At 32.5% G+C, this 14,016-nt stretch overlaps 2 protein-coding genes across 3 annotated transcripts in view; one reads left to right on the forward strand and one right to left on the reverse strand.

The window, feature by feature from the left end:
• The window catches only part of LOC148609307 (ER membrane protein complex subunit 10-like), a 75,337-nt gene that overhangs the window by 7,192 nt on the left and 54,129 nt on the right, over positions 1–14,016 (reverse strand). Inside the window, exon 7 of one of the 2 annotated variants that reach the window (XM_088541725.1) lies at positions 13,172–13,326. The exons of the other annotated variant lie outside the window; for it this stretch is intronic. Within the exon in view, the coding sequence (XP_088397851.1) occupies positions 13,201–13,326 (126 nt within the window). The 3' untranslated portion in view covers positions 13,172–13,200. The remainder of the gene's footprint in view (positions 1–13,171; positions 13,327–14,016) is intronic. 2 annotated transcript variants of the gene reach the window in all.
• LOC148609308 (putative G protein-coupled receptor B0563.6) lies at positions 1,751–4,741 on the forward strand. The gene is made up of 2 exons (XM_088541723.1): positions 1,751–2,063; positions 2,726–4,741. The coding sequence occupies exon 2, from the start codon at positions 3,154–3,156 to the stop codon at positions 4,591–4,593; it is 1,440 nt and encodes a 479-aa protein (XP_088397849.1). The 5' UTR covers positions 1,751–2,063; positions 2,726–3,153; the 3' UTR covers positions 4,594–4,741.

A 14,016-nucleotide genomic window follows, 5' to 3' on the forward strand; every position in this document is an offset into this window, starting at 1 on the left:
TCGAAAACTTGTACAGGAGCATTAACCGAGACAAAGATAACATCTTAAAGCCTTCAACAGATATAAATACCTAGAAACGTTATTTAAATATGTTTATTTTTTATATTGTACAGACCATAAAAGAACAATTTCTTCACTTACTGAAATGAACATGATCATGAATAAGAAAGATAAAATGTACTTTAAAAAAAATCATTTGGTTATCACTAAGTTTTTATGTAACATATGTATATAATTTGTAATAAGAGAGCTAAAGAAGATGAATACCACGTTGTACTTGTTTGTCCTGCTTTTAGATTTCTACGAATACAATTTTTGTCATTTTTTTTTATTGTGCATGGCCTGATATACATAAGTTTTACAGACTGATTCAAGCTTCATACTAATCTCTTCCAGTTAATCTATGTAACTACCTTTAATCTGCTTGGAATACTTCAACTCATCTAATGTCATGTAAATACATCGATTTGATAATAGTGTTCTCTGTGTGCTTTCTGCCATTATATTTATGTCCATTTTGTTACAATAGCATGTTTACGCTTTATGCAAAAAAAAAAGGTATTCATTCTCTTTAAAACAAATAATGATTTAACTAGCAAAACTAGTTATAAAACAAGAATCTTTGTTATCAAAGGACGAAACAAATATACATAAATGTATCATATTTACGGAAGGTTCGATGAGATGTCTCTTATGAGCAACATGTTTTACATAGCATGTGAATATGTTGTATTAACAAATACTGCGTGTTCTATAAATGTTTATAAACTTATGATCCCTGGCGATCTGAACTTCTTTAATTACATTAGTTGTTTTCCTTTCTATAAAAGCTTTAGGCAGCTACGACGTCCTGATCACTGTTAGTTCAAGGCCCGTATGTAGACGACATGACACAAATATTGTACCAATCATGCTGTGCTAATATTAGTATAGAAGTTGATAAGTCATCATTTCATTGATATCATGTTTTTCTTAAATTATCGTACTTTTAAAAAAAATTATAACGACTTCTGCACAAAAACTTCTCAAATATGGCACATGTTTCAGGAATTTTCAGTGCGGTAAATTAACGAAATTATAAACAAAGCTAGGTTGAACTCATTTGCTTATTTTCCATTGAACAGCTCTTACGGGTTTCCTATGAAAATAGCTCATAAGTTACATGATCGAGTATAATGTTAATATAATCAGGGCTGTATGATTCAAGGAAGGGCTAGTCAGGTTCAGTTTTTGGATAGCTACTTCAGGAATACTTGTCTTTTAGTTCATGGAATTTATGTATGGGAAAATACTATGTATGGCAGCCTATATCAGATAAACTATTTGTAAGACTGTTAATTAGCTGTTTTCTTGTACGTTTTGCAACTGTGTTTAAAGTTTTTTTTTTCTTTTCTGTACTGATATGTTTTTATCAAAAGTGTATTTTATACCCCAATAATTTATTAGGTCGCACTTTAAAAATGAAATACCTTTAAATGATGACCGACTATTAAAACACATCACTGTCACTGGACATACATAAAAATGACGATATGTGTTCTATAGAAGGTCAATACAAGTAAAACATAAAATGACAAAATAATAAAACACAACCTAGTTAGAAAATGGATAAATCAATGTAGTTATATATAAAAACCCTAATTAACTGACATGTCAAACAAACAATATAATGGCTATATAAGACTGTTATAACGGACGTCCATCTATAACCAAGCAATTACTCAGACTAGTGACAAAATGACCGAACACTGAATATACATATGTATTCAATATGAATTTCCGTTAGATCGAAATTAAATGCATATCTGAAAAGTGTCGCTCCACTTTTACTTAAAGTTTGATGTTAACCTACTACAATAATAATGGAATATGATAGTTAACTACCAAAAACAGGAAACAGAAATAAAACGATATCCTAATATAACAATAACAACGATGTATCATTCTTTGAAATGATTTGAATCTGACACTAAATTAGAACGGAGATCTAAAAACAGAAGGACAAGCAACAGGAGGTTCATCTAGTGTTCAGGATTTGTTTAGATATCCTCTTCAAAGAGCATGTAAGTTTTAACCTTCTATTTATAAACGACAATTGTAAGTTTTCCTTCACAGGGAAAATGTTAAGTCCGGTGACTGTAGCAATATTTTGGTACTAAACGAATCTGGTTGTTAGTAATTTTCAGTATTATTTAAACTGGAAAATCTTATATGTCTTATATAATACAAACAAAAGAACGATAAGGGCATTCGTTCTAATGCGAATGGAATAAAGTTCAAATTGCAAAAAAAAGCATATTCTGAGACGCAAAATTAAAGCCATACTAATAAATATAATTTGGAACTTTTAAAACGTTCGGTTTAAATTTATCCTCAATCAATTATGTTGCATCTTCTGCATAGCTCAAGGACGGTTTAATCATTAGATTCGGCATGTAAGATAATTTTGTTTTAACAATCGATATTAGTAGAGATCGACATTAGAAACAGACGTGTTAAAGAAGAAATCTTCGCTCAGAAATTCGACCATAATGATGTTCAGACGTGATGGTATTGTTCCATCTTAATAAATCGATTACAGATTAAATGCAAATCATAAAAAAATTAACAACGGAAAAAACAACTTCGACATGTGAAGTTTTTGTAACAATCATTAATAGATAATTTGTCTACATCAATTCCACTGTTATCAAATTGTGAAAATATTGCATCTATCTTTTTGTAGAAAAACAGGTGGATCAGGCCATTTCTAATGTGTTAACATCAACAGTGGTTAAAAAGGTTCATAAAACTGTGAGCAATTACGGAGGAGATAGTCTGACTGCTGAAGACTTTGTGTGATAATACCGATAATTGGGAATAATCAATGTGATGTTTGATTGCAGTATTTCATGAATATTTAACTTGATGGCCAGTCGCTCTGGTTTAAGGGATTTAACCTGTCATAATAAAGGAATATAGACTCATTACTGGACGTTGGAAGTTAATGTGGTATTTATTTTACAAAAAAAAATCAAACTTTATGCTAAAGTAAATTTTAGTCGGTAGAACAGAGACTAATTAAATTGTAAAACAGAACAATTAAAATGAAAAATAAAAATTTTATCACAGTGGCAAAGGAATGAGTTTGGAGTTTTTACGGAATATCTAACAATGATAAATTTAAATAGTTCTGAGGAAAATTCGAGTGTGGCAGTTATATCTAAATATTTCCGAAGAGATGAACTTATTTCAGACGAAGAGCTTAAAACGATTCAACTTGTATTCGGAATTATACTTTTGACACCTATTTCTATTTTGGGAATAACTGGAAATGTCATCAGTTTAATTGTTCTGCGTTTTCAGAAAGGCAAAACAGCAACCAATTACTGTCTCATAGCACTTGCTTTTTCGGATTTGTTGCTCCTAATAAATGCACTACTTTTTGCATTAATTAACATCTATGTGTATGAAAATCCAAGAGAGGGAATGAATTTTCGACTGCGCTTATTTCCCGTTTTCGGACTATATACTAGTTTAGTGACCGCTCGGGTGACGTCATTGCTTACAACTTTACTGAGTATTGAAAGGTTTGTGGCTGTTCATTTCCCCATGAAAGCAAAATTAATATGCAACAAAACGGTTACACTTATTTCGATAATATTTATATACGGGATAACCATTGTTTTATTTTTACCGTTTCCCTTCAAATATAATGTGGTATACAAAGTCAAAAATAATGTGACATTCGTTGGACTTACCAGAAATCCAAATTTAAGTGATGCTTTCTGTAATGCTTACGGGTTAGCGATGAATATTCTATTCCGTTTCTCGCCCATTATAATTATACTCCTGCTGAATATCAAAATAATGGCAGCCATCAAGAAAACTCACAAAAGCCGTGAGTCAATAAGTTCACGAAACGATGGCCAGTCCCAGGAACAAGGGCGGATAACTATAATGCTGCTGGTCGTAACATTCACATTTGTTCTCGGTATTTTACCTGGGGCCGTAAACAGTCTCCTACAGATGGCATGGCCAGGGTATTCAAGAGTTGGAAAGTCCAGAAACTTTCAACAAAGTTTTTCATACATCACATTCCTTTTAGAGGCAATAAACTCGGCATTAAACTTTCTTATATATATGGCTTTAAGTGCGCGATTCCGCGCTAAATACAAAGAGATATTCTATTCGACAAAAAATTTCATTAGACAAGTAAGTTTAAACAGTTTCCATAGAGACAAATCATCGTCAGGGACTCGAAGAAAAAGTCAATCTAGCTTTACTTACAGCGACGACGGTACACATCAAAGATTATTCAATAGTAACAGGTTCCGGAGAAATGACTCTTGTAAAAGCCTATTGGAACACTCAGGAAATAACAGACAAAACAAAGGAAAAAGTGACAATAAAATTCATAGACCTTATAATGGAACATTGTCAGATTTGATCGAAGACAGTGGAAGTGGTAATGATAAATTGGATGATTACAGATATCAAGAACTTAAAAGGCTTGGCAGTGACTTAACTTGTATAGCAAAATTAGAAAATAGAACAAAACAATCAGCACTGACCAAACAAGATACGTTAGAAACCGATCTTATCGGTCAATAACCAATTTACCAACTTGTGTCTTAATATAAATCCAGGTTTGTCTTGTTTATGACATAAATTCATCAAAGAATATGTTTTGTCAATTATTATTTATACACAAAATGATTCTTAACCAATAAAGTCAGGTATTGTATTCTAGGTATTGTTAATGTGTAAAATGAGCATCTTTCCACTTTGCTTCTTAATTACTATCCAGGATGAATAGTAAGGTGAAGCTCCGAAGATAAATAACCCATATGATATCAGGAGAGAAATTTACAAACAAATCACTCCGCTGTAAAGACCACATTGTGATGCCATAATTTCATTACGTGTTAAAGTACATATTTCCGGTCTCTTGAAATCCATATCCAAACAAATATTCAATATTGCATCTGCACTTTTAGAATTATATTCTGTACTTTTGTGTATAAAAATGCATTTATTTGGGACATTTATGGTTTACAGTAAAATAATGATGAACAATAAACTAACGTCCGTTGTATAAACTCACATCAGGGCGAAAAACATCATATGGCATTCAAATTACTTTTCTCGGCGGACTTTTCATGAAATATCAAGACTAAGTTATTCCCAATTATGTGGGCGGGGATTGTTTATTCAATAAACTTCAGAATCTTAACTCAGCCTTTAAAGGAGTTAAATTTCGTGATACTGAAAAGATGTTTAAAGTATGTTAAATAGTAAAACTAACATGTAGTTAAGTTGGTATATATGTACTTTGATTTCGTTCTATTACTCAATAACGTCAATTTCCATTAAAATTCCAGTGCATGCATTCTGTATATTATAAAAAATAAAATTTCAACACTAAAATCAAATAAAAGTCTACTCTAAAGTTCATAGTGAAACTAAACGGTTACAGATTATTTCTTTAACGGTAGTCGTAACCGTCTTATTTCTTAGAGAGAAGCAATAGCCTTCACCTTTAGCTTTAACATAAAAATATATCATTAAAATAATTAAAGTACATTACATGTTTAGATTTCTTCTCTAGAGCTACATTAGGTACTTAGTGGACATTCATTGAACATAACAGTTAAATATGTGAACACAGAGATATTGGCAGCAGACAAAAATATATGCAGAATACAGGATAACATGGACATTTTAGAGGACTCTAATGCTTGTTATTATTCACACTTATTCAGACATCAGATGTTCAAATCTGGTAGAATCCGACTATTCATCTGCTCATTAAAAATTTTTAAATAGTGTGACAGCCCATAAAAGTGTAATATATCCGAAAGGTTAAATACAGCTGTTTTCAACAGTTGCTTCGCACTAAGATAAATGATTCACTAGTAATTTATTTAGTTGATTAAATTTGCACATTATTTTTCATGTAAAGAATCGTGCCTAGTAAAATATACTAACATAAATATATAAATTAAAATGGTTGATCTCTAATACTGAAGATGCATACGGTAGTATACTCAGGTAGAACTGCATAAATTTATCCATGTTAAAAAGTGCATTTCCAAATTTCAATCATGGCATTGACTTAAACCTAGGTGTCCCTATTCTCAATAGAATAGAATTACACTGGCAAATATTTTTCACGTGAAATTCATGTGAACTTCACATGAAATTAATATGATGTTCACATGAAATTCACTTAACACGAATTGCATTTGAACAATTCACGTGAATTTCATGTGAAGGCTCGATTCACCCGAATTTCACGTGAATTTGGAATTCAAAGTTTATTTGCCCAATGCGGGTGAAAATCATGTTAAATTCATGTGAAAATCATGTGAAATAATTTTGCCAGTGTATATTGTTCTGATTTAAATGATTGAACTTTATATAATATTTTTAATAGTTTACAAAAGAGGAAAACTGGAATACTGAAACCGATCCCTCCAGTTGGTTCATCAACTTCTCTTATCTTCAGAGACTAAATGAAGCGTTCAACAACACCGATTTTCCTATTAATAATATCCAATGTTTTTGTCATGTTGTTATCTTTGATTACTTTTTTATTCTCTTACTTCACATGTGAAACAATGTGATGAATTACAAAAGTAAAGAAACAAGTTTAAAGGATTTTCTTTCTGATAATTTGAAAGCTTTTTTCCCAATTAACCTTCCCAATATTAATGAAAGAAATTTGTCAATATGTTTCAAATGATTTTTTCACTTTTTTAAATTACATTTCAATCAATTAATGTTGCATCTGTTACATTCCCGTCGACTCTGACAGGGAAAGAGAAAAAATAAAGAATTTGTTTAGAAAGTTTAAAAAAAAATTTTTTTCATCATTTTATGAACATACAGGTCTTCAACTAATGATATGTGACATCTGTAAGTTTCTTCATTTTTTTATAGCTGAAACTAGGTTTAAGTGCACACGCACTTGCGAATGTACATTACATGTAAGCACATGTCAAAGTTTGGACAATGATCAGATTTAGTGTTAAATGTTAATCTACCGTCATCAATCAATGATCGTTCGTTCTAGCAAACGAAATATCGACTAAAAGCTAGAAAGGCTCGGGTCTGTTATAACATTGAGGAATGTTTGTTAATGTTTATCAATTAACCATTTTGTATCATTCACTTACCAGTAATGCAAGTAATATATTGGCTTACAATAACTAATGGACGAAAATGCTGTGGCGAATTCACAGAACTTTCTTTGATATGTTTTACACTAGGCATCAAGGCATAGAATTAATAATAAAATGTCCAAAAGCTACTTCGTCCCCATTTAATTCATCAATTATATTTTCGACACGACTTCATGTAAAGTAGTTCATTTAGTCCGATCGATTCGTTAACATAGTCGTCTATTGTTAAGTCTTGGGTTCCTATTTCTTCACTCTTATGAGGCTGACTTTACAGTTGATTTGATCCAAAAGAAAGAATATGGTTTAGCTACATCCTTTAATATCAATTTCCGCTATATAGATGACGTATTATCTTTAAACAATCCTAATTTCGGGGATTTGATACATCGCATCTATCCCAAAGAACTTGAGATAAAGGATACTACAGACACTCTAAGGTCAGCCTCATATCTTGACCTACAAATAGGCTTCGGGAACAGGATTATGTTGCTACAAGATTGAAGTCATCACTACTGCAGAAGTTTTATGGTCGTCATCATGAACTCGTGGATCGTTATGGTGTATCCATCTGCGACATATAAACTGATTTATTCAACGAGTCATAGTTTTTCTTATTTTCGTTTGTCTACCCCGGACTTGACTTTTTATGAGCAACTCGGCGGGTGTTTCTAGAAAAGCAGAAGACTCTAACCCTGCCGGTGCACCTGGTCCATGTTCCCAGTTTTTTAGTGGAGTACGAGTTGCTCATTTACTTTTGTTACTTTGTATGTATGATTTTAGTTAATGTTCTTTGTTGTGTATGTCTGTTTTCCATGTCTGGTCTTTGTGCCTGGATTGCATTCTTTTGATTACCGCTATAACCTTGATTCCCTTGATTACACTTTGATTACCACTATAACCTTGATTCCCTTGATTACTCTTTGATTACCGCTATAACCTTGGTTCCCTTGATTACTCTTTGATTACCGCTATAACCTTTATTCCCTTGATTACTCTTTGATTACCGCTATAACCTTGGTTCCCTTGATTACTCTTTGATTACCGCTATAACCTTGATTGCCTTGATTACTCTTTATTATTGAAGTTCCTCTAATAATAAACATGACGATAAAACTGAGTGAAAATCAAAATTACACCTCGCTTATCCTTGTTCTTTTAAATAAATAAACAATAACAAAAACAGATTGCATATAAATAAACTATATAAAAAATCCAATTTCATATTAACAGATGGTTACACACATAAACTGATACTGAGCGGACATTAAAATATAGCAAAAAAATGATATTGAGCGGACATAAACTATAGCAGAAAAACTTGATATTGAGTGGACACGAAAAAACAGCTGAAAAACTGTCACGTTCATAAATAGTGAAAACGTACAATCTCATCACTGAAACATATTCTACATCAATCTTTGATTTAAATTTACAAGTACAACTGAACATTTGCATGGCATAACGTAGAAACTTTATTATTTTAACGCTTTTTACAAGTAACAGAATTTAAATGAATCTATACCACTATACATTTTCCAATCTTACTTTGTGTGAGATATACAATGATACAGTATAATATACTAATCATTAGTATCACAGCGCGTGTGTTATAGATACAAATTGTCACCTGGTATCTAGGCTTTGGCAAACAACTCTTATGTTTACTAATTATTGCTGCCTTTTTGAATTAATATTAAAAATGTACACATCAGTTATACATAAGATTCCGTTTTCTGTTAGAGCTGAAATAGCGTTCAGCACTTGTACTATAAAATGCAGAAAACTAGACACAACCCTGTGTCAGTCAGACGGGTCTTCCTTAGTGGAGATTAAGTAGTTTCCATTAAGAAAACTGCATGCTGCAAAGGGATGTTATTTACTAGATAATTTTTTCTATATACTAAGCATGGTTGCTGTGTAGAAATGTGACTCCTAAAACAAACAAATAGTTTGCAGTTTCCAGTTCCAAACAATGATCATTTCGGGTCTACAAAATGGACTCTTACGATGTCAAATGGTCATCGTACAAATGATGTTACCTTAAGACTTCATTTTGCTTATTCAACCATACCCCAAGCTTCGGGTATCCCATTGTTATAGTTTAGTTTTCAAATTTCTGTTTGTGGGGACAAAGACCACGGGTACATATCGACTTCATCTCTAGAACTTACTTCTGTCCGTAAACATACAGACGACAGACACAAACTGATGTCAATGTATTTATGATACAGATGACAATGAATAATGGAATGTTCCCTGTGTAATTAATTTCTAAATTTCACGTGTGAAATAAAACTTTAATTTTGCTCTCGGACTTTCTTCGGCCAAAATATTGATGAATTTAAAATTTATTTGAAAATTGCTCTGAACTGTTGAGAAAATCTATATGATAATTAGGTAATCAATTGGTTATTGTAAATGCGCAAAATATAATAAAACATTGATATTTAACAGTTAATTCTAGGGGTTCTTCGGCACTTGTGATCATGTTACGGTTTTTAATCATCATATCTATATGTTTTGGAAGAACTATAAAACAAAAATGTAAAATCAGACTAAACCAACTTTTTTACTTTACCTTAACCTCGTTCTAATGTTTTTAAATAACATGAACATGTCATTTCTTCAATTAAAACATGTATCAAAATCTTTTGTTGTCAGTTTGTTTGTTTGTTTCTTTGTTGGGGTTAAACGCCCCAGCAGCAATATTTCAGTTATATTCAGGCGATGAACATGAAGTGGATGATAAAATGAACATTAAATGATGATGAAATGGCAAATGAGATGGAACACAAGGATAATAGGGTCGACAAATTTTGATTGCCACTGGAAATAGGGAGAGGTGTGTAGGGTCGGTCAATTTAGCCTCCTCTGGCGAAGTCCTATGGTTCCTACTCCGGGAGAATACCACAGTAGGGTTTTTAACGTGCGAGGAACGTGGCATCTTTCCCAACATGGTGCACCACCATGGTGTGCGGTCAAGTTTTCCGTATTATAGCCCGACAACCCCAGCATGTAACACACCGGGGTACCCCATTCCACCTCATGGGGCACACAACCCAGTTGCTCAGTGGGCAGAGCGCCCTAGCCCCCGGCTAAGGTTTTGTTGTCAGAGCGAAAAAAAAACTATACTCTTTCGCAATTTTAAATTAAACGAAATAAAAAATATCTACGGTTGTCTCATACAGTTTTAATACTAAATGAAAACACAGACACCACCGGATGCCCACAAGGCTGATTTTAGATAGGAACGAGCGAATTCCCATACATATTTATGGTTTTTTTAATTGACCAAAATACATGCATTTACTTTTATTGCTCAAGCAGAATAAATTTCTAAGTGTTTGCATTTTTTTCATACTTCCCTCGCATCCGTGTTTCAATTTCAAAATACTCTTTACGATTTTATACTACATGAAATCTTTAACGAATAAATTATCTACGGTTGAATATTAAATGAAAACCTAGGCACTATCAGATGTCCACATGGCTGATTTTAAAATGTTGTTTTGAAACAAAATTACGATAGTTAAAACTTCTACGATACGTTTAGATAGGATAAAATTGTTTTTAATAATATTTTATATTTGATTTTTTACCAGTCCCCATCCGTTACAAACCATAACAATACATAACTGGTCGAACACATCTTGTCAATCTCTGTTAAAAAATATACCTGTTCATAATCAGGCGATTTATACTGTTCTCGCATATTGTTACCAATAACAGTTCAGAACAGTCCATAACAGGCAGTGAAAATATTTCATCGCTTTACCACAGTCATTTATCAGAAACTTGCAGTTAACAACAGGTCAATAATCACTGTTCCTGGTACGGACAGTACTATTTTTGGTTCATAGTGAATTGTCACATCAATAATTGTTTACGGTTTACCAAGAATCGTTCTTTCTTTCTTTCGGTGGGTGTTTCTAGAAAAAAAAACAAAGGACGCTTACCCTACCGGTGCACATGGTCCATGCTCCCAGTTTTTAGTGGAGTCCGAGTTGCTCATTTGCTTTTGTTCTTTGTATGTATGATTTTAGTTACTTCGTGTTCTTTGTTGTGTATGTCTGTTTTCCATGTCTGGTCTTTGTCCCTGGATTAAAATCTTTTGGTTACTGCTATAACCTTGGTTCCCTTGATTACTCTTTCAATATGTTTTATGTTATTTTGTTTTAGTTTCTCTCAGTTAAAAGTTCTATGCATCTTTAAGTTGAAAATAACAAACTATATCAAGTGATTATGACTTTTAATATATATGTAACATCAAACAAAACAATATCTGCAAGGTTTGTTTTCATATATTACTTTAATGACCATTGTATTTGTAAAGGAAACAACTATAACATCATAACCTGCCATATTCACTCTAATAATTTTATTTAATCTACAAGAAGCTTTCTGTTTGTTTGTTCTCCTTGAGCAAACTAAGTTGTTTTGTATTACTTGCTTCAAAATAGTAACCTCATAAACAAAGATTATTACTCCACAATTCAAATAATAAAAAAAACAACGTTAAGGGTTTTACCTACTTGTAAAAAAAAACCAGAAAAAAGTGTAAATTATAAGAACAACTTAAACACTTTTGACCTCATATAGTACCAGATGTCATAATTAAGTACCGTAATAAAATATACTAAGGTTTGTACTTAATATCTTTTTATTGGTGTAGTTCAAACCAGCTTCCTACCTCTCTAAAGTGACTATTTTTAAATGAATTTAATTCTGTGGTTTCTTCTGTGAAATTGTTGAATGCAATCTCGTTTTTTAACACATCGTTTTTTTTTAAATTATACTTAGGCGATTGTATTATTTCTTTGCATCTGCTAGATAATATCTGCTGTGAACGAGCACAAAAACAGAGAAGATCCGATAATTTTCCATTTTAAATATTTGATTCGCGTCACTTTATCTCTACAATGTTTTGTAATCAATAGATAGCTGTTACCTGTAGTTGTGCAGGCACGACAGATTTGAATGTATATTCTGTGAATTTTTACATGATCACAAGAAAATTTAATGCATTTTCGACAAAAACAACATATATGCAGAAGAAGTATCTTTTTTTACATTTGACAAAACATAAGGCTGAGGAATAGTATACCTGACTTACAGTAATACCTTTTTAACGCCACATTTGGAAGCAATTACTGTGTAATTGCCGGCAAACAATCTAAGAAGGGTTTCTTTCATCTGCGTACGAGTTAATAAGTCAGTGTAACAAATAACGGTCTTACAATCTTACATTTCCGATTGCATAGATATACTAAAAGCAGTTATGAAACACTAATAAAAAATTAAGACAAACAATAACAAAAAGTTTTAAAACCGTTTTTCACTCTGATCAAATTCCGAAAATTACAAAATCTTGTTTTTTAACTCCATGCCAACTTCCATGTCAAAGTATATGAACATTTTACTAACGTGATGATTGTTTTATAAAAATAGTACTTACATATAAAAATTACAACAAAAAAAGGTATGGTAAAGCATGAAAATCATGAAAACAGTTAACAATTAAATAAAAAAGAAACAGAACAACCGAGGACTCAACATGATCTTGCTTGGAGAGTGGAATTTTAAACGACAAAGTCGCAGAAGCACAATTTATCAATGTCACTTGAAAAAAGTGCAATGTCACATGATCTTTTCAGATTGAGGAAAGATGAAAGTAGTTACTTGTACAATTATATTTGATATTTAGTGCTGCACCTAAAACATCAATACATTGAAGTATGGAGGTGTGACATTCGTGATAGTGTAACAATTAACACATCCCATGTGAAGTAGGAAATTTGGGAGGATGCTATATGAAGCTAACTTAACATCGATATACTTAAAGGTACAGGGGTAAATCGGTCATGATCATTCGGCCACACCAGAATGTTCTTAACACAATTCAGTGTTTCAATCCGCCTGTTTAAATTACTCTAAACTATAAACTTTGGTTATGCCAAGGCTTGTCGTAACTACGCAGACTTTTAGTATGGCGATAGACTACTTACAATCAGGTTTCTGGAACAGAGTTATGATGCTACAAGATTGAAGTCAGCACTACAGAAATCTTATTGTCGTCATCATGAACTCGTGCATCGTTACGGTGTATCCATTTGCACCATGAAAACTTATTTGTTAGGTTTCCTTTCCTCTTTCGTATACCCTGGAAATGACATTTTATGAGCAATCCGGCTGGTGTTTCTCGAGAAGTACAGGACGCTTACCCTACCGGTGCATGCTCCCAGTTTTAGTGGAGTCCGAGTTGCTCATTTACTTTTGTTACTTTGTATGTATTGTTTTGGTTGTTTTATGGTATCTGTTGTGTGTGTCTGTTTTCCATGCCTAGTCTTTGTCCCTGGATTGCATTCTTTTGATTTCCGCTAGAATCTTTGTTCCCTTGATTACTCTTAGGCACTGCTTTTATCACAGGGTAGTAGAACTCTAGGAGTGATATCATCACAGTAAGTCAAGCGTTCAACCATAGCACTCTCTGTAAAACAATGTCTAGTTGTAAACTCTTATAATATAGCAATGTGAGCTTGCCAAATATAGTTGGCTGATATTCGCCTGTCTCAAGTTGGATTATATGTATTTTTTTGACAAGCTTTTCCCCCCTCAATCTGATATCAAATTAAATTTTGAATTGCATTTCAAAAACTGCACCACTTTATTGCATGTTTAATATTTCCGTCTGCTGAGAATAAATGTATCATCATAATTCAAAGATACAATTTTTTTATACATTTTACCTACCATCAATCGACGTTATGTTTCAATAACTATGATGGCAGTCGCCAGTATCTGAGCAACCCTCAGAGACTCGATTAAATCATTAGATATAACGCATTTTCTA

This window comes from Perna viridis, chromosome 8 (genome assembly GCF_037379345.1).
Source record: "Perna viridis isolate PV_CMFRI_1.1 ecotype Kerala chromosome 8, ASM3737934v1, whole genome shotgun sequence".
Lineage (NCBI taxonomy): Eukaryota > Metazoa > Mollusca > Bivalvia > Mytilida > Mytilidae > Perna > Perna viridis.

Coding starts and splice junctions, on each gene's coding strand:
- LOC148609308 (XM_088541723.1), top strand. CDS start 3,154: ATGATAAATTTAAATAGTTCTGAGGAAAATTCGAGTGTGGCAGTTATA.